The 21,595-nt window shown below is 44.5% G+C and overlaps 1 protein-coding gene and 1 pseudogene across 1 annotated transcript; both read left to right on the top strand.

Annotated features, from left to right (window-relative positions):
- Positions 1 to 2,697: 2,697 nt before the first annotated feature.
- Positions 2,698 to 21,595, top strand: part of LOC136387869 (histone-lysine N-methyltransferase PRDM9-like) — a 107,104-nt pseudogene continuing 88,206 nt past the window's right edge.
- Positions 3,623 to 9,446, top strand: LOC136390950 (histone-lysine N-methyltransferase PRDM7-like). The gene is given in 7 exon segments (XM_066362183.1): positions 3,623 to 3,807; positions 5,199 to 5,253; positions 6,207 to 6,312; positions 6,514 to 6,785; positions 7,169 to 7,236; positions 8,924 to 9,076; positions 9,413 to 9,446. Coding segments are annotated over 7 exon segments (873 nt in total).

Here is a 21,595-nt window from a genome sequence, read left to right as displayed (position 1 = left end):
AGGGAGGGGAAGGAGAAGAGAAGAAGAAAAGAAGAAAAAAAGAAAAAAACAAATTATAGCTAGAGAGAAAAAAATGGGGAAGGAAAAAGAGAGATTCATCACAATTATACACATTCACATTCTTTGAGATCCAAAGTTGATGATAAAAGTTCTCTGCATTTACCAAGCATTCAGAAAATATTTTTAGAGCATTAAAGAATACATGGAACTTACTGGCTCCACAATGTTGAATTTCTTGGACTCTTGAACTTCCTGGATTTGATAAACATAATCAAGGGAGGACTCGAAAAAAATGTGCCTTTCTTTGTCTACCTGCAGGTCAACCTGTAGAACGGTAGCAAATGTCACAAATTTGCACTGTCATTCACGCAAGTCAGTGTTTATGGAATGAACAGAATGCTGGAGGAAAGTTCAGGGACCATGGAGTGATCTGATCCCTTTATTTTACAAATAGAGAACAGGAAGCCAAGAGATAAAAAGCAACTAACGGAAGACTCCTGGTTTCTCATCCTACAAGTAAGAAGCTTGGAAGTTATCATGCCCATCCTCACAGGAGAAAAAAAATAAGGTGAAAATAAACTACTCCTCCTGGATCCAACAACTAATTGAAGTCAAAGGGAAAACCAATGTCTCAGAAACTGTATAGAAATTTGAATATGGGGAATAAGAATGTATCAGAGCAGAAGCCTGTTGCTGCAGCCAATATCAGACTTTATTTAAGAACTCTCCAGTGGGTCCAACATAATGGCACATGTGGACGCTGGGCTTCTAGCCTCCCAAAAACCCATCCAATGTATCCCTTTGCTTAGAAAAATTACTCCTGAAAGACAACTGAAAAAACAATTAAACAGCTTCTGCACAACAAGCTAGAGATAAACAGAGAGAGAGAGAGAGAGAGAGAAAGAGAGAGAGAGCAGAGAAGGCTGAGGAACCATGAGAGCTCTGCAGGAGGTGAAGGAACAGCTCAGGACCTAAGAGACCAGTGAACGCCACTGTTTACACATCCCTGGCCTGTGGATAGAAGACAGGAGCTCCATCCAGGCTCTATGGCCACCCACAGGGCGCTGTAGCAAACCGCCAGCCACCCCTCCTGGAGCTAAATACAATAGAATCATGAGGGCAGTGTAGCTTGTATAAAGAGAGCTCCTCTTCCCAGATATCGACCCAGCAGGTAGGTATGGGGAAGTGGCAACACTTCGCCCACTGAGCTGCATGTGAATGTGGGGCCCCCCACCTAGAGAGAGTGCAGAGCCAGCAAAACACTCTGGTACCAGCTGCAGGACTATTTGACCCAGAGAATAGTGCAGCCATAGTGGGTCACTACAGGCATTACCCCTCCTGAAAAATATGGAGCTGGCAAATAGTCTATATGGTCTGCACACAGGACTCCCTGATCAGAGAAAGTACAGAGAATGGGGGGCGCTGCTGCTCGCACTGGTTAGGCAGCTCTACCCAAAAAAAGCACAAAGCTAGCAAAACCTTGCTGTCCAGTGTGGAGTGAGGGGGGGGGGGGCAATGCTGTGTATGTGCACAGGGCTGCCAAGCCCCGACAAAGTGGAGAATGAACAAATGAAGGCTGTGTGTGCACCCAGGCTACCCCACCAGGACAAAGGGTGGATCTAATGGGGGGTGAGACACAAGAAAGCAATCAGGGAACCCAGCGCAGACCGTGCTTTGACAACAGATAATTAACACAGGACATGCAAAGCACACACCATGCAGCCCCTTTTACACCAGGCAGCCCTGCCCAGATTAAAAGGCAAGGAGGCTCACACACCCCAGGCGGCCCATTCAGAACCCACTCCTTCAGGTCAGGTGACAGGACAGGCACTGCATGCACCTCCCCCCAACTACAACCGGCAGGCTGAAACTATTCAACACACAATGTAACAAAGACAACTTTTTCAAGATTGGACGATATGACTATTCCATTCAACTCAAAGAAACAAAAACAAACAGTCAAACAAAATGTGGAGACAGAAAAATATAACCCAAATGAAGGAACAAGGAAAAAACTCAGGAGAAATGTCCTAATTAAATGGAGATGGGTAATTGGACAGATAAAGACTTCCAAGCAAACAGTCATAACGATGTTCAATAAACTTGAGAGTAGAATAGAGGAACTCAAGAGAGCGCTTGAACAACAAGAAAATGTAATAATCTTATCCGGCTTGAGCGCGGATTCACTGGCTTGAGTGCTAGATCATAGACATGACCCCATGGTCGCTGGCTGAGCCCAAAGGTCGCTGGCTTAAAGCCCAAATTGCTGACTTGAGCAAAGGAGTCACTGACTTGGCTGGAGTCCCCAGTCTGGCCCGTCCTTGCATCCCTGGGGCTGGTCCCACGTGCGCCCCGTGGGCCAAGCAGTCAGCCTCAGCGGCGTCTCCCAGGCAGGCACGTTGGGGCTGGGCCTGCAGGGTGGACGCGGACGGGATCCCGCGGGGCGGCGCGGAGGGAGCTGCGGGGAGGGCGTGGGCTGCGCTGCAGGTGAGCACAGGGCGGCAGGCGGGGGAGAGCCCTGATCCAGCGGGGCGACTAGCGGTTCCTTCCAGTCGCTGCGCAGGGTCACGTGGCCACGTCTCTCTCTCTCTCTCTCTCTCTCTCTCTCTCTCTCTCTCCCCACACACACACCACCGCCCCGCCCCCACAGGCCCCTGGCGCCCTCAGGGACATCTGCGCCCACATCTCCCAGGACGGGTGGCCGCCATGGTTGACTGGGAGAAGGCGCGCGGCCCCAACGTGGAGAAAAACCTGGACGCGCTGCTGCGCAAAGGTGACGGCTCACGGGCGGGAATCGCGGGCTGCATGAGGGCCGGCTAAGTGTCGGGGCTGCTCCTACAAGCTCTTCGCTTTCGGGACCACGATTTTGTTTCTCCCCAGGGCTCGGCGCCCATCGGCCCACTTTCATGGTTCACCACCGGCAGGCCACCAGACCCCCGGCGGAGGACACTGAGGACTCGCATGAAGAATGGACTCGGAGGCAGCGAGGTGAGGGGCTGCAGGCACGCACTGCCCATTTGAAATGGACCCAGGGTCAGGTCCCCAGCCTCTAAACAGATAACGAGGGACAGAGCTTGCGTTTAGCAAACAAGCGAGATGCAAACAGTGCATTGTGAAGTAAGGGGTGATTTGCTACACTGCTTCCATGTGTAAATAAATACACATGTTTTTAGATGTGTTAATGAGCTTTGTACTTTTAATCTTTTTTTTTTTTTTTTTTTTTTTTTTTACAGAGGCAGAGATAGACAGGGACAGACAGACAGGAATGGAGAGAGATGAGAAGCATCAATCATCAGTTTCTCGTTGCACGTTGTGACTTCTTAGTTGTTCATTGATTGCTTTCTCATATGTGCCTTGACTGGGGGCCTTCAGCAGACTGAGTAACCCCTTGCTGGAGCCAGCGACCTTGGGTCCAAGCTGGTGAGCTTTTTTTTGCTCAAGCCAGATGAGCCCACACTCAAGCTGGCGACCTCGGGGTCTCGAACCTGGGTCCTTCTGCATCCCAGTCTGACGCTCTATCCACTGCGCCACCACCTGGTCAGGCGAGCTTTGTACTTTTAATAAAAGTACAAAAGCATGTGAGAAATAACTCATTCAGAACACTTCTCATCACAAGAGGAGGATGAAGGTCTGGCCGGTGAGCAGTGCTCCAGGACAGGGCTCCCTGGGCAGCGCCGGCCACATTGCAGATGGGAAAGGATTAATCATGGTGATTAAGGCAGCTGGGGTTGTGGGCCAGGGTAGGGACCATCGTATCAAGCCCTGTGTCAGCCATCTCTTCAGTGTGTCTGGTTTTATGAAGGTGTGGTCAGTAAGGTCCTTCTGCTTTCATGGTCTAGCTTTGAAACACAGATGAAGCACAGATGTGATCTCAAACTTGACCCAATGGTTTCTGTGGCCCACAGAATCTGATGATTAAGGAAGGGCAAGAACAGCCAAATGTGTAAAGGTGAAAAGATAAGAAGGAAAGCAGGCAAGGTGGTCACTGTACCATTAGACTGGACAAGGCTACTCTGAAACAAGAAGATGGAAAGGAACCCTGGCCAAGTTGCTTAATTCATTAGAGAGTCGTCCCTGTACACCAATGTTCTGGGTTTGATGTCCAGTCAGGGCCCATATAAGAATCAACCATTGGAGCCTGACCAGGTGGTAGCACAGAGGATAGAGCATCAATCTAGGATGATGAGAACCCAGGTTCCAAACCCCAAGGTTGTTGCTTGAGGATGGGTTCACCAGCTTGAGTGTGGGGTCACTGGCTAGAGCATGCAATCGTAGATGTGACCCCATGGTCACTGGCTTGAAGCCCAACGTTGCTGGCTTGAGCCCAAGGTTGCAGGTTTGAGCAAGGGGTCACTGACTGAGCTGGAGTCCCCTGGTCAAGGCACGTATGAGAAAGCAATCAATGAACAACTAAGGTACTGCAGCTATAAGTTGATGCTTCTCATCCCTCTCCCTTCCTGTCTGTCTCTCTAGCTAAACAAAAAGAAAAAAGAAAGAATAACCACTAAATGCATAAATGAGTGGAACAACAAATCAATGTTTCTCTCTCACTCTCTTCCCTCCTCTCTCTAAAATCAATAACAAATCTTAATTTATTGATTTTAGAGAGAAGAGTGAGAAAGAGAGAATGGGGAGGCAGACAAGAGCAGGAAGCATCAACTTGTAGTAATTGCTTCTTATATGTGTCTTGACCAGGCAAGCCTGGGGTTACAAACTGGTGACCTCAGTGTTCCAGGTCATTGCTTTATCCACTGTGCCATCACAGGTCAGGTAGACAGAAAAGAGAAAGTTTTATGTTAAAGAAATGGATTTTCTGTACACTTAAGTGACCTTTATTATATTTTTTACATGATCGGCTTTTTTTCTTTTTCTTTTTTATTTTAGTGAGAGATAGGGAGGGACAGACAGGGACAGACTGGCTAAAAGGGAGAGATGTGAGAAGCATCAATTCTTCATTGCAGCTCCTTAGTTGTTCATTGATTGCTTTCTCATATGTGCCTTGACTGAGGGGCTACAGCACAGTAAGTGACCCCTTGCTCAAGCCAGCTACCTTGGACATGAGCTACCAACCATGGAGTCATGCCTATGATCCCACGCTCAAGCCTACGACCCTGTGCTCAAGCTGGTGAGCGTGCACTCAAGTGGGATTAGCCCGCAGTGAAGCCAGCAGCCTAAGGGTTTCAAACTTGGGTCCTCAGCATCACAGTCCATCCTGGAAAAGCAAGACCCTCTGGACAACACTTTAGATGAAAATTGGATAAGAGAAAATCATTTGTAGATTTTAGTTCCTCTGAGTCCTCTAGAAAGGCTAATAAGTATGGCCTAGGTATGTGGGGTGGACTTTGGATAGGCCTGGATTTAAGCTCTACTAAACTAAGAGTTAATTGAGCACTGGAGCTTTGGGCAAATCTTACAAATTCTCTGAGCTCTTGAATGCCAATGTGTAAAGTGAAGATACTTTGATAGTATGCAATTCAATTCACTTATTTGTGTATGTATTTACTTATTTTTTAGATAAGAGGAGGGGAGATAGTGAGGCTGACTCCCGTATGCACTCTTACCAGGATACTGGTAACCCCAATTCTCGAGTACTGAGCTGGTTTTTAGCACCTCAGGGTGATGTGCTCTAGCTAACCGAGCCATCCTCAGTGCCCAGGGCCAATGCTCGAACCAATTGAGCCACTGACTGCAGGAAAGGAAGAGAGAGAGAAGAGGGAGAGGGAGGGGTGGAGAAAGAGATGGTCACTTTTCCTATGTACCCTGACCGGAATCAAAACCGGGACATACACTGGGCCAATGCTCTATACACTGAGCTACTGGCTAGGGCTTAAATTCAATGTAAAAGAACTGACACACATTGTCCAATAAATACATTTCTGATAATAGCAACCATATGCTGCTGGTGTTGTATACCTGGCCTTTCCTAAATGCCTTACAAATACTGTGCCCTTAATAAATATTTTATGAATAACTAAATGTTGGGAAATTAAACCTCACAATGGGAAGATCTAGAAACAAAAATTGAATTGGCCATCTGTAGTCAGTGTAAAGGCTTACTATTATAGAGGCTCTCTGAGCCAATACTTGACAAAGGAAAATACCAGAGTATGTAAAATGACAGGTGATAATTTGATGGAAGGAAATTGTGTGTTTTCTGACAAAATAGGGACTAACACTCCTAACTCCATCAAACTCTCTTCTCCAACTTAGAACTCAGGAGAAAGGAGACTGAAGTAAAGATGTATAGCCTACGAGAAAGAAAAGGCCACGTGTACCAAGAGGTCAGCAGGCCCCAGGACGATAACTACCTCTGTAAGTGACCCTCGCAAAGCATGTTATGTCTTCATACAATAATTTCATCTGGTCATTTGGCCATTAGAGAATTCCATTCCCCTATGGACCTGCACTACAGAATTGGGTTCAATGATGTGAGTTCCTGAGCTCTTTCTGAAGCTCTGTATGTCCAGAAACATGCACTACACCTTCCCTAATCCCTGTTGCTCTCACCCCCAGATTGTGAGAAGTGTCAGAACTTCTTCATTGACAGTTGTGACGTGCATGGGCCCCCTACATTTGTAAAAGACAGTGCAGTGGATAAGGGGCATCCAAACCACGCAGTCCTCACTCTGCCTCCTGGGTTGAGAATCAGACCATCGGGCATCCCTGAGGCTGGGCTTGGAGTGTGGAACGAGGCATCTGCTCTGCCAGTGGGTCTGCACTTTGGCCCTTATAAGGGCCAGATGACAGAAGATGAAGAGGCAGGCAACAACGGATACTCCTGGCAGGTGAGAAGTATTTACCTCTTCCCCTGTCTTGTGGCTTCCCACATCCCTCCCATGGCTTGGTAGGACCTGCCATTCTACATGCTAGGACAAGGATGGAGACAATATGGTTAGCTCTGGGTACTGAGTCGACTTTGCAGAACATGGAGCTCCTGTTGAGGATCGTAGGTTAAGTGGGAGCGAAGTGGTACAGACACACAAAGGAATGCCTCCTCCCAGCCCTGAGTGGAGAGGTCAACTCAGATGTGATGAGTAAGAAAAGTATCATGTGGTCACAAGTGGCAATGCATGCAAGCTGAAAGAGCTTTGTTGATAGTAGGGTAAAATAATTTCTCTATTACTTCCTCAACTGAAAAAAAACTTTATTTTTTCTTCCTGAAATGCAGATCACCAAAGGGAGAAACTGCCATATGTATGTGAATGGAGAAGATGAATCCTGGGCCAACTGGATGAGGTAAGGCCAATAAGTTTCTGGGAGTCACGAGAACACGCATCCCTCTCAAGCCCATACATCTTTCCTTCTCATCATGCCTCCCTCAGTGGTCTCCCTCAATCCTCTGTTCCTCTTTTTTCTCCATTTGGTGCTCTTTCAAAGCAAGAGGTATTTAGAGAAAAAAGGGGGATAAAAATATAGCATATGTCCTCAAAATATAAATCTCTATGCTAGACAAAATTTAGGCACTGGAAAAAAAAACTTTGAGGGTCTGGATTACACTTTAATTGACCTAATGAACATTATTTAAGCCCTTCCTATATTCCAGTTTAGATGAAAGTATTCATTACTTAAGCAGATCATATAACCCATCTTCTTATGGAGGAGTAATTGCAGACACAGTGAAACAATTGATATTACAAATATTTAACTATAATTTTTTTTGAGAAGTTCACAGTGCCAGCATACTTAAACTAAGGATAGCCTAAACCAGTGGTCAGCAAAGTGCAGCTCATGAGCCACATGCAGCTCTTTGGTCCCTTGAATGTGGCTCTTCCACAAAATACCATGTGCAGGCACTACCTCGATAAGGAATGTACCTACCTATATAGTATAAGTTTTAAAAAATTTGGCTCTCAAAAGAAATTTCAATCATTGTAGTGTTAATATTTGGCTCTGTTGAATAATGAGATTGCTGACCACTGGCCTAAACCTGTGAGGGCAGCAAATATCCCAGCCTCCCTTCTAACTAGAACTGAGTTCTGAAGCCTGCAGAGCAATGATCATGGGGCACTTGCCTGAGAGGATCTTTTATCAGGGGCTACAAAATGTGAATAAGCTATTATTGTTCTTTAAGATTTTGCTAAGACAAAGAGACCTCCAAGTCCTGGCAGGTTGGCTCAGTGGTAGAGCATCAGCCTGGCCTGTGGAAGTCCAGAGTTTGATTCCCAGCCAGGGCACACAGAAGCGCCCATCTGCTCCACTCTTCCCCCTCTCCTCTATCTCTGTCTCTTTCTTTCCATCCCCAGCCAAAGCTCCATTGGAGCAAAGTTGGCCCAGGCTCTGAGGATGGCTCCATGGCCTCCACCTCAGGCACTAGAATGGCTTTGGTTACAGCAGAGCAGTGCCCCAGATGGGCAGATCATCGCCCCCTGGTGGGCATGCCGGGTGGATCCTGGTAAGGTGCATTCGGGAGTCTGTCTATCTCCCCGCTTCTCACTTCTGGGGGTGGGGGAGACCTCCAGGTTTTTATGGGAACCTGGTTGAAGCTACCTAAATAAAATGTGAGGAGAATGGAGAAAGGCCTCTCAAGAAAAGATGGACTTGGTCTGAGTATTGAATGATGTGAACTAATCTAGACACAGAGTCCAACATCAAGTAGCAAATTCTGTGATATAAACAGGACCTGAGCTAGTTTAGAGAAGCTAGAGTTCACTGTGTTTAATGGCCAATCTGGGTTAAGGTTACATCTGCAATTGGCTTTGGAAAATGGTATTAGGCAGGATGAGCACCGTAAGCAGGACATGGACATTGGAAGTCATATGACATTGTGACATGCTCAGACATTGGAGAGAAGGTTCTCCGGGAGCACTGTGAATGTCAGCGACATCAGAGCCCGAGTGTCATGTGCAGAGCTGGACATGGATCTGAGAGGTTATAAGAACTCATCACATGTGGGTTTCTTTTCTTTCATCTGCCTCAATCCCAGGTATGTGAACTGTGCCCGGTATGATGAAGAGCAGAACCTGGTGGCCTTTCAGTATCATGGGCAGATTTTCTACCAAACCTGCTGGGTCATCAGGCCAGACTGTGAGCTGCTAGTCTGGCACGATGACGAGTATGGCCAGAAGCTGGGCATCAAGTGCAGCAGCAAGTGGAAGAGAGAGCTCACAGCAGCTGGAGGTGGGCACAACTGTTCTTCAAAATGGAAAGAAAAGAGAGAACTCACCTTAGAAATTTTCATGGTACACTCTAAAGTCAGTAAGATTTCAAATCAGATGCTTCAGAAATGAAGAATTCATTTCATATGCCTTTGATTCTTAGGAAAAATCTTTTTATTTTTTACTTTGGATTTAATTTTTTTATGTGAGAGGAGTGGAGATAGACAGATTCCTTCATGTGCCCAATCCAGTACCCACCCAGCAACCCCAGTATGAAGACCATGCTCAGACTAGCTGAGCTATCCTCAGTGCCAGAGGTCAACACTTGAACCAACTGTGTTATCGGGCTGATGCTCGAACCAATTGAGGCACTGGATCTAGCAGGGGAAGAGAGAGAGAAGGGAGAGAGGGAGGGGAAGAGAAACAGATAGTCACTTCTCATTTGTGCCCTGACCGAGGATTGAACCTGGAACTTACACTTGCCAGGCCAACACTCTGTCCACTGAGAAACTGTCCAGGGCCTGTTTTCTGAGGGCCACTCCTGTTTAGCATATAGGATAAGAGCAGAGGTCGGATAGATGCCCAGCAGCCTGGAAATGCAGTGCTGTGATCCAAGCTGAGACACTGGTGACCTTCCTGAGTGAGGTGGGACAATGGTGCTATTTTTAGCTACAGGGATACTTCTTCTCTTATTTGCTTTGTTAATTTTTGTAAAACATACTTCAGTGGGGAATCCTCTCAGAGATTACTTCATCTCCAAATGAGAGAGGATGGTGGATTAGCTAGAGAGGAATAGGAGTCAGGCATGTAAGAAGTATGGTTGGGGGCCCTGGCTGGTTAGCTCAGTCAGTTACAGGATCATCCTGTAATACCAAGGTTGAGCCTGGTTCAGGGCACATACGAGAAATGACCAATGACTGCATGTTTAGGTAGAAAAATGAATAAATGCCTTTATCTCTCTCTCTCTCTCTCTCTCTCTCTCTCTCCTTTTTCTTCTCTACTTCTTCTTCCTCCTCCTCTCTGTCTCTCTAAAATCAATCAATTTTTAAAAAGTATGGTTGGGGAAATATTTTGAAACAGGACTTCCCATTGTATATGAAATGGGCTGACACTAAATGAAATCAAGTATGAATATTTGGTGTGAGGCTTGAGGAAGGACATATTTTCAGTTTATCATCTATGGGAAACTATGAGGGAATCAGTTCCTAATTGGGGCCAGTGGTCTTTCTAAACAACTGTGTTAAAATCTACGTGTATATAAGAAAGGTCAGCATTGTTCCACCCATACAAGGGGTGAAACAGCCCCTGATGCTACTTGACAGTCCCTCACCTGGTAATATGTACAAAGGACCCTTGATATGGGCTTTCTGGATTTCTAAAGAAGATATAGTACATAAAAATTAAAAGATAAAACAGACTATAAAGAAAAAAAAACAGACTATAAAGAAACAGTTTGTGGAAGACAGAGATTATACTGTCAAACCCGTAAGAATGACTCATGGGAGACGTCTTAACATCAGACAAAACATATGACCCATGCAGCCTTATCAACCTCTACCCTGACCAAAATTTACTCTTTCAGCAGAACCAAAGCCAGAGATACACCCGTGTCCTTCCTGCTCTCTCATCTTCTCCAGTCAGAAATTCCTCACTCAACACATGGGACGCAGTCACCCCCCTCAGATTCTCCCAGGAACATCTACAAGAAAACAGCTCCAATCAGAGGATTCCTGCCCAGAGGATCCAAGTAAGCAGCAGCAACATACTTATACACACAACTGGGATGACAAAGCTGAAGGTCAAGAGGTCAAAGAAAAGTCCAGCCTTTTGCTTAAAAGGACCAAGCAGAGGAGGATTTCAAGGGCCTTTTTCAAACCTTGTAAAGGACACATGGGAAGCTCTAGTGAACAAGAGAGAATGATACAGGAAGTGACCAGCACAGGCCAGGAAGTAAATTCAGTGGACACAGGCAAAGTATCTATGGGAGTAGGAATGTCAAGAATTGTAGCTGTCAAGTATGGAGAGTGTGGGCAAGGCTTTGAAGATAAGTCACATATTCTCAGACAACACAGGGCACACTCAGAGGAGAAGCCCTATGTTTGCAGTGAGTGTGAGCAAGGCTTTACACGGAAGTCAAACCTCATCAAACACCAGAGGACACACTCAGAGAAGAAGCCCTATATTAGTAGGGAGTGTGAACAAGGCTTTACACAGAAGGCAGATCTCCTCATACAGCAGAGTACGCACTCAGGGGAGAAACCCCATGTTTGCAATGTGTGTGAGCGAGGTTTTGCACGGAAGGCAGATCTCCTCATACACCAGAGTACTCACTCAGGGGAGAAGCCCTATGTTTGCAGTGCATGTGAGCGAGGCTTTACACGGAGGTCCTATCTCCTCGGACACCAGAGGACACACTCAGGGGAGAAGCCTTATGTTTGCAGGGAGTGTGAGAGAGGCTTTGCACGTAAGTCACATCTCCTCAGACACCAGAGGACACATTCAGGGGAGAAACCCTATGTTTGCAGGGAATGTGAACGAGGCTTTGCAGAGAAGTCACATCTCCTCATACACCAGAGGACACATTCAGGGGAGAAACCCTATGTTTGCAGGGAGTGTGAGCGAGGCTTTGCACAGAAGTCAGATCTCCTCAAACACCAGAGGACACACTCAGGGGTGAAACCTTATGTTTGCAGGGTGTGTGAGCGAGGCTTTGCACGGAAGCCACATCTCCTCATACACCACAGGACACACTCAGGGGAGAAACCCTATGTTTGTAGGGTGTGTGAGCGAGGCTTTGCACAGAAGCCACATCTTCTCAGACACCAGAAGACACACTCAGGGGAGAAGCCCTATGTTTGCAGGGAGTGTGAGAGAGGCTTTGCACGTAAGTCACATCTCCTCAGACACCAGAGGACACATTCAGGGGAGAAACCCTATGTTTGCAGGGAGTGTGAACGAGGCTTTGCATGGAAGTCACATCTCCTCATACACCAGAGGACACATTCAGGGGAGAAACCCTATGTTTGCAAAGAGTGTAGTGAGTTATTAGCATAAAATTGCGTCTCCTCAGCCATAGCTGTTACATGGGTCATATCCCACCTCTGAAGAGACTTCAGAAGGAGTCTACTGACCACTTCCCTCCCAAGAGTGTAGTTAATACAAAAGTAACTGGTTAAACAAATTCTTCACTTTCATAACAAGAGATGAGCTAGACAAACAGTTCCTTAAGTGCTATGGGAATGTCAACACCAATCTCCTCCATGGTATCTTGGCCTCCTGTTCTAATAAATCTTATCTTCATAAAACTTTGAAGCTCACATACCTCATTCCCCCTGTCACTGGAACCAGAGTTCCAGGAGAGGCACAGAGAACTCACACTGTCATACATAGAAACTCAGCAACTGGAAATGTGGAAGTCTGAAGTCAATACACTTAGCTTACTGCCCAGGGAGAGAGATTTGAGACAGACTCACCAGGAAAGGAATTTCCTTGACTCCCAGGAAGTGGAGCCTTTTCTCCTAGTAGGCTCACAATCCTCCTCCCTGGGCTTCTCTTGGCTCCTGTCATGATTTCCTCTGACCTCTGTGTCTCAGTGGTGCAAACCAGGGAAGAACATGTGCATGTGCATGTCTATGTACCTGGCTCAGTCTGGGCACCTGGTCTCCCTCACTCTCTCTTCACTGGCCTCTACAGGGTGAGCATCTCATGGTGCATACCACATGGACTCCAGATCATTCAGTAGTTGCTTTGAATCTAAGCTCTGCCCTCACCAGCTGTGCGACCTAAGGCAAGATTCTCAACTTCCATTTTTCTGTATTTTAATCTATAAAATGAGAATGGTGACTGACCAGGCAGTGGTGCAGTGCATAGAGCCCTAAACTGGAATTCAGAGGACCCAGGTTAAAAACCCCAAGGTTGCCAGCTTGAGCACAGGCTCACCAGCTTGATTGAGTGTGGGGTTGGAGGCTTCAGTGTGGAATCATAGACATGACCCCAGGATCACTGGCTTGAGCCTAAGGTTGCTGGATTAAGCAAGAGGTCATTCACTGTGCTGTAGCCTCCTGGTCAAGGCACATATGATAGCAAGGAACAACTAAGGTGCCCTAACAAAGAATTGATGCTTCTCATCTTTCTCCCTTCATGTCTTTCCCTATCTGTCCCTCTCTCTCTCTCGCAAAAAAAAAAAGAAAAAGAAAAAATTGCTTCTCTCTCTGCACTATCTAAAATGAATTAAATTAAAAAAAAAGACGGGACTTGCTTGATCAAGGCACATATGAGAGTTGATGCTTTCTACTCCCACCTTCTCTCTCCCCCCCCTACACTGTCTAAAACAGGGTTCCTCAACCTCTCAGCACATTGACATTTGGGACTGGTCATAGCTTTGTTGTGAAGGGCTGTCCTGTGAATTCTATGACATTATCAGCATTCCTGGCCTCTATCCACCAAATGCCAGGAGCATTCATCCCCGATCCCACTGTGACAACCAAAATGTCCCCAGACATTGCCAAATGTCTGCCACCCCAGTGAAAACCAGCCACTAGGTTGAGAACCACTGGTCTAAAATAATTTTTTTTTGTATTTTTCTGAAGTTGGAAATGGGGAGGCAGTCAGACAGACTCCCACATGCGCCCCACCAGGATCCACCCAGCATGCCCACCAGGGGGCGATGCTCTGCCCATCTGGGGTGCCGCTCTGTTGCAACCAGAGCCATTCTAATGCCTAAGGCAGAGGCCACAGAGCCATCCTCAGCGCCCGGGCTAACTTTGCTCCAATGGAGCCTTGGCTGCAGGAGGGGAAGACAGAGAGAGAGAGGAAGGAGAGGGGGAAGGGTGGAGAAGCAGATAGGTGCTTCTCCTGTGTGCCCTGGCTGGGACTCAAACCCAGGACTCCTGAACACCAGGTCAATGCTCTACCACTGAGCTTACTGGCCACAGCCTAAAATAATTTTTTTTTAAGGAGAGTCCTTTTATTTTTTAATTTTTTTTATTTATTCATTTTTATTAGAGAGAGAGGAGAGAGATATAGAGAACAGAAGGAAGAGCAGGAAGCATCAACTCCCATATGTGCCTTGGCCAGGCAAGCCCAGGGTTTTGAACCAAGAACCTCAGCATTCCAGGTCAATGCTTTACCCAGTGCACCACCACAGGTCAGGCTGGCCTAAAATAAATTTTAAAAAATAAATAAAATATAAATTGCTACACTGTCAGTCTGTAGGAATAGAGATCTTCATCCCAAACATTTAGAGTCATTTTGGCTCAAATGAGATCCTAAAATCTCCCAGTTTTCATGTTTCTTATGTTGATGAGACCAAACACCTAACCTTGTAAAAATAAGCTCTACCTGATGTATCATTAGGAAATGACAAAATAAGACTAAAATAATACAACACTCACACCTATTAGAACTGCTAAACTTCAAATATGACAGCACCAATGTTCTCATGCATTCACTGTTTAATTCATGGATGTCTCCTGACTGAGGATCAAGCCTACAACCTTGGTGTATCAGAATGATGCTCTAACTAACTGAGCTACCTGGTGAGGGCATAACCATGGGTTTCATCCAACTCTCATTTAGGGATAGAAAATAATCTTTCAGAACCAATATAGTACCACAAAGAAAGAAAATACAGAGATAGAAAATATAACTAAGGAGGGAGGGACATGCCCCTTCTTCCCTGAGAAGGAAGAAACAAGAAGAATGAAAGAGAAGGGAGCCTACAGGGTAACTGAGTCAGGCAGTTATAGATTAACTACTTCTTAAAGTTCTCTGAAACAGTGCCTGGGGCCACTTGCTACACAAAGCAAAGAAGATAAAACTTATCTGAAAACCACTTCCCCTTTTCATTTCTCAAAAGCTTTTAAGAAACAGTGTTTACATACCTTAATTGAAAAAATTCCAACACATCCTCTGAATCTACCTAAACTCACCCTCCCATCCTGGAGTCATGGGAGTGACATGTACCTCTAGACAAAGGGATCACGAGCCCCTTGCATTAAAACCTCTATTCTGTAAAAGGTATATAAGATGTAAGAAATCTAACTTCGGGGAGTACATGTTTGGTTGCCTCTTTTGCAGTCACACTGCTCTGCCAGCTAAATAAATGCTACTTCCTTCATCAAGCTGTCTGAGCATTTTTGTCCTCCTTTGATTCCTGCCATCCAACAACTGACATATAATGCACTGTACCCACCCCTGTTCCTCCTGACCACCACTGATGTGTTGTTCTCAAGATGCACATGACCTAACAGCAGAGACACATTGAAAAGGGACCATACTGCACTATAAAGGAAGTGACAACAAACTTCAAAAGTTTGAAATTACATAACCCATGTTTCTTCCTCTTATGACAGTTAACCTTGAAATCATTAGTAACGCCTGACCAGGCAGTGGCACAGTGGAAAGAGTGTCGGACTGGGATGCAGAGGACCCAGGTTTGAGACCCCGAGGTTGCCAGCTTGAGCACAGGCTCATCTGGTTTGAGCAAAGCTAACCAGCTTGATCCCAAGGTCGCTGGCTCCAACAAGGGGCTACTTGGTCTGCTGAAGGCCCATGGTCAAGGCACATATGAAAAAGCAATCAATGAACAACTAAGGTGTTGCAACGCGCAATGAAAAACTAATAATTGATGCTTCTCATCTCTCTCCGTTTCTGTCTGTTTGTCCCTGTCTATCCCTCTCTCTGATTCACTCTCTGTCTCTGTAAAAAAAAAAAAAAAAAGTAAGAAATCATTAGTAACAAATAAGCCAGGAAGTCCTTATACTTACACTTATAAAATACAATTTTAAATAACCTGTAACATAAATTGCAATTAGAATTCTAAAATAATTTCATCAACTGAAAGATAATAATTTTAAAAAACCTATGGTTCCCTGACCAGATGGCTCAGTGCATGGAGTGTCCTCCCTGTGTGCCAAGGTTGTGGATTTTGTCACAGGTCTCAGCACCTAAGAGGAGTGACCAAGGAGTACACAACTAAATGGAACAACTAATTGAAAAAAAAATGATTTCATGCTTCCCTCTCTCTCAAATCAATGTAAAAAAATGTAAAAATCAAATGGAAAAAGCTGAGAAAGACCTGCAACATGCCTAGTGCATTTCCCTCAACAGAAAGGCGGAAAATAAGAAAAGAAAAACAAAGTAAAAAATCTAGATATCTTCGGACCATGTTCCTATTTTTCACCTAGAAAAGATTACCTTTTTTACCATCAACAATCTAATTCTGCACCTCACAGTGTTTCCTGCCCATTATTGCTTCCCATGGTGCCTCTCCTACAAATGAAACCATTTCCCTCTCACTTCCCCAAAACACATGACCGGCAGTGCCTTAGAGAAACTCCTCCCAAACCTGAACCAGAGGGCTGAGGGGATGATGGACCTCTCAGAACACAATGGATTTTTCTGCTGTGTCATCAAGCCTACGAATATTGGAGCCTTCTATCAGATTTGACTAAATGGAACCTTAAGACTTTTTCCTGGAGCAGGTATTCCGAGTTTTATAGAATAGAATCTCCCATTCGCTTTGCTCTCTTTCCCATCCATATCTACCTTCCTGCCAACATGAACACAACAATCATTACTGAACAGACACCAGAGTCCTTAGACAGAATCAGGGCTCTGTGCACCCTAGATGACTTAAACTGAGCACTGGACCAACCCCCAAACCAAAAAGGGGACTTGGCACCAAACACCTAACACTGGTCTACAGACCCAACCGAGACTAGGACACACCCATGCCAGAGACTGACACAGCACCTTGGACACCAGAGTCCATACATCATGTCCTAGAACTGGAGCTGCTCATGGGCCCCACACTGGAACTCGGATACAAGGTTAAATGCAATGGGACCCCAGATGCACAGCAGAATACAGATTCAATAACAAACCCTGGAGACAGGCTCCTGGTCTGTAAACAAGACCCCATAACTGAACTTCAGACATGGAGCCAAACAACAGACCTCACTTGCTAAATGACTGATGCAGGAGCTGAACCTGATACAATGCAAACACAGCCAGGACTCCATAAAGGACATCTCATGACTCCCTAAGTCCAAGCAGCGAGCTTCAAAATATATTTCACTACCAATGTAAATGTAGAATAGAGAAACATCACTAGCAGCCCTACCACATTCTACCAAACCCTATAAAAATAAACCAAGTAACTGAAAGAGGGAACAGAAATAAAGCTTACCCTTACTTGATCCATGTCCATGATCTCAGCTGCAGGACTCTCCAGGATTTAATTCCCAAGCCATTCATGTCACATGCCTGACTCTTCGACACTGTGGGGAATGAAATAAAAATATGTCCTTATACTTTGAAAATTCTAGCAGCTGGACTAATAATCAAGTGAAATAATAAGATGAACAAGGGATATTCAATGTATAATAAAGGCTCAAGGGGAACTGATATTCCCAAGAATACCAGACAATGAGGTTACACTGGGTGTATAGAACACTTCAAAAAACTGAATAACAGAATCTAAGATTTTTTGAAAAAAATTATTGATTGATTTTAGAGAAAAGACAGAAGAGATAGAAAGGGGGAAGGAGCAGGAAGCATCACCTCTGAGGAGTTGCCTCTAACATGTGCTTTGACCCAGCAAGCCTCGAGTTTTAAACTGGCAACCTCTGCATTCCAAATTAATGCTCTATCCACTGCACCACCACAAGTCAGACTAGAATCTTATATTCACAAAGGTGACATGGATAACATGCAGCTAATTTGAGAACAAGTGACACATCTTACAGATTACTTTTTGTTGGAAAACCTCAAAACCTATTGGACAAAAGAAGTAAGGTAAAGAGGTCAACAAGCTGCTCCTTGCAGTCTTGATGTCTAACACTAAGGTGATTGTACTTAAGTTCTCTTCTGAAACTGGCATGTGCACAAGGTGACAGAGAGGCACACTTCAAACATATTTACAAAGACCACAAAGCAACAGAAAGCAACCTTCAACAAGCTTCATGGTTTGAAAGAATACAAAATGTGTGTCTTGCTGTCATGGCCATAAACCTAAAAAATATTAATAAGAGGGACCTACGAGCTCATTATGGTTTAAGGCATGGGTCGGGAACCTATGGCTCATGAGCCAGATGTGGCTCCTTTGATGGCTGCATCTGGCTCGCAGACAAATCTTTAATTAAAAAAGTAATAACATTAAAAATATAAAACATTCTCATGTATTACAATCCATTCATTTCCTACCGCTCATGTTCATGGTTGCAGGTGGCTGGAGCCAATCACAGCTGTCCTCCAAGACAACACCAAATTTTTATTGGATAATGTATAATGTACATGGGTTGTTGTATGGCTCTCACAGAATTACATTTTAAAATATGTGGCGTTCATGGCTCTGTCAGCCAAAAAGGTTCTTGACTCCTGGTTTAAGGTATAAATGACATTTTCTAAATAACCCTCCAAATGCATCACAATTGGAAATATAAAATAACTTCAATTGAATGATAATTAAAATACTACAGTATAAAAAAACGCTATGGGGCACTGGCCATGTAGCTAAGTACAGATACCATTTTCCCATTGCCAAGAGAAAATGTTTGAGCCCCATTGTCAGCACTTAAAAGGAGCAACCAATGAGCACATAACTAAATAAAACAACTAAGTGGAGCAATGAGTGAATGCTTCTCTCTCTCTGTCTCAAATGAATGGATAAACTTGGAAAACGAATGAAAAGTAGAGTGATGAATCCACAATGTGGCCACTGTGTTTCTCTCAGCAGGAAGGCAGAATAAAATGACAAACACAAGGCCCAGGTCTCTATTAGGACCATGTTTCTATTCTTCAGCCGAGAAGGACAACCTCTCTTGACCATAAACACTCTGAATTCTGAACTTCAGTGTTTTCCATCCATTTTTTACTCCCATGGTGCCTCTCCTACAATGTAACCTTTTCCCTCTTCCTTCCCCTCTCACCTGGCCGGCAGTGCCTTAAGGAAACTCCTCCCAAACCTGAGCCAGAGGCAGAGGGGACAATGGACTTCTCAGGACATAATGGATTCCTCTAATGTGCCATCAAGCCTATAAATACTGGAGCCCTCTATCAGATAAGACTAAATGGAACCTTGAGGCTTTTCCCTAGAACACATATTCCATTTTTTGTTTGTTTTATGTTGTTTTTGTTTCTATGTTTCTGAAGTGAGAAATGGGGAGGCAGACAGACTCCCACATGCGACTGACTGGGATCCACCAGACAAGGCCACTAGGGGGCGATGCTCTGCTCATCTGGGGTGTTGCTCCATTGCAACTAGAGACAACCTCAGCACCCAGGCCAATTTGCTCTTTCAATAGGAGGCAGAATTTACATACATACCACCTTGCATTGATTGTAGATCTTCCCCCTTCCTGGAATGTTGAGGGTAAAATACCTCTAGGCTAGTGAAGGAAGTTAAACCCTGAAAGATTTGTAAACATCTTTGATTATGTTACCTTGAAAGTCTTTTTTTTAACAGAGACAGAGAGAGTCAGAGAGAGGGATAGATAGGAACAGACAGACAGGAACAGAGAGAGATGAGAAGCATCAATCATCAGTTTTTCATTGTGACTCCTTAGTTGTTCATTGATTGCTTTCTCATGTGTGCCTTGACCGTAGGGCTACAGCAGAACAAGAAACCCCTTGCTTGAGCCAGTGACCTTGGGTCCAAGCTGGTTAGCTTTGCTCAAACCAGATGAGCCCATGCTCAAACGGGCAACCTTGGGGTCTCAAACCTGGGTCCTCCGCATCCCAGTGCGACGCTGTATCCACTGTGCCACCACCTGGTCAGGCACCTTGAAAGTCTTAATGTTTCTGTGAATCCCCTAAACAAATGTTGTCATCCTATGCCATGATGTCATGCTCTCCCCTGCCCATGTGTGATCAAGGGTATATAAGCAGTCCCTGGACTATTTTTGGGACTGCACGATTTGGGCCTGATGCCCCATGTCAGCCATATGTGGCCGGCATATTTAATAAATCTCCTCCTCTAATAAAACTCTTCAAAATTCATCTGGACTGGGTGTCTCTACATGAACTTGATGAAATGAGGTACACCCCACCCCCAGAGAGTACCTAGGCAGACCACACCTTCTGGTGCTCAGAGGTCACACCCACCATATTCCTGTAGACTTACCATACAAAAAAAAAAGGCCTGGATAGAGTTTCAACTGGGGCAAAAAGCAAGATACGCCCAATATCCCTCTCCTAATGACAGAACTTCCCTGCTGGGCTCAGCAAAAAAAAAAACAGCAGAAAAATTAAGACTTTATGCAGCTCACCTTGTTAGGGAGAATTAAAATCCAAGCAGCCAGCAGAGGATGAGGGATTAAGCACTGGAGGAGGGGCCGCATACCCTGTACCAACCTCAGCTGCCCTAACCAACAAGCTTTCACTAAGCACACAGAGAAGAAATGGAAAGACAGAGAAATGCAATCCAAATGAATCAACAAGAGAAATCCCCAGAAAAAGACCTAAATGAGATGGAAGTAAACAAATTACCAGATGAAGAGTTTAAACTAATGATTGTTAAGATGCTTAAGGATCTTACAGCTACAATGGATGGTAATAATGAGCACGTAAATAGTGAAATAGCAAGCATCAAAAAGGACATTGAAATCATAAAAAAGAATCAGTCAGAAATGATAATTACAATATCAGAAATGAAGACTAAACTAGATTAAAAGCAGGCTGGATGAAGCAGAGGATCGAATCATTGAATTAGAGGATGAGATAAATGAAAACCCAGAAACAGAGCAGCAAAATAAAAAGAGCTCAAAAAGTCTGAGAAAACCATAAGGGAACTCTGTAACAATATGAAGAGAAATAACATCTGCATCATAGGGGTTCCTGAAGGAGAAGAGAAAGAACAAGGTATAGAGAACCTGTTTGAAGAAATCATAGCTGAAAACTTTCCTAAATTGATGAAGGGAAAAGTCACACAAGTTCAAGAAGAACAGAGAGTCCCGGTAAAGAGAAACCCAATGAGGCCTACAACAAGACACATCATAATTAAAATACCAAAGTTAAGAGATAAAAAAAAAATACTAAAAGCTGCAAGAGAAAAGAAATCAATTACTTATAGAGGAGCCCCCATAAAGATGACACCCGACTTTTCAACAGAAACACTTGAGACCAGAAGGGAATGGCAAGAAATATTCAAAGTAATGCAGAACAAGAGCCTACAACCAAGACTTCTTTATCTAGCAAGATTATCATTTATAATTGAAGCAGAAATAAAAAGCTTCCCAGACCAAAAACAAAACAAAACTCAAGGAACTCATTACAACCAAACCACTACTACAAGAAATGTTAAGGGGCCTGCTGTAAAAGAACAAAGGAAAAGAAAGTCAAGAAAAAGAGAATTATAGATTTAAAAGATAAAATGGAAATAAACAACTACATATCAATGATAACCTTAAATATAAATGGAATAAATGCTCCAATCGAAAGACAGAGGGTAGCTGCATGGATAAGAAAACAGGATCTTATATATGCTGTCTAGAAGAGAC

This window comes from Saccopteryx leptura, chromosome 1 (assembly GCF_036850995.1).
Source record: "Saccopteryx leptura isolate mSacLep1 chromosome 1, mSacLep1_pri_phased_curated, whole genome shotgun sequence".
Classification (NCBI taxonomy): domain Eukaryota; kingdom Metazoa; phylum Chordata; class Mammalia; order Chiroptera; family Emballonuridae; genus Saccopteryx; species Saccopteryx leptura.
This window is presented reverse-complemented; position numbering and strand designations above follow the sequence as displayed.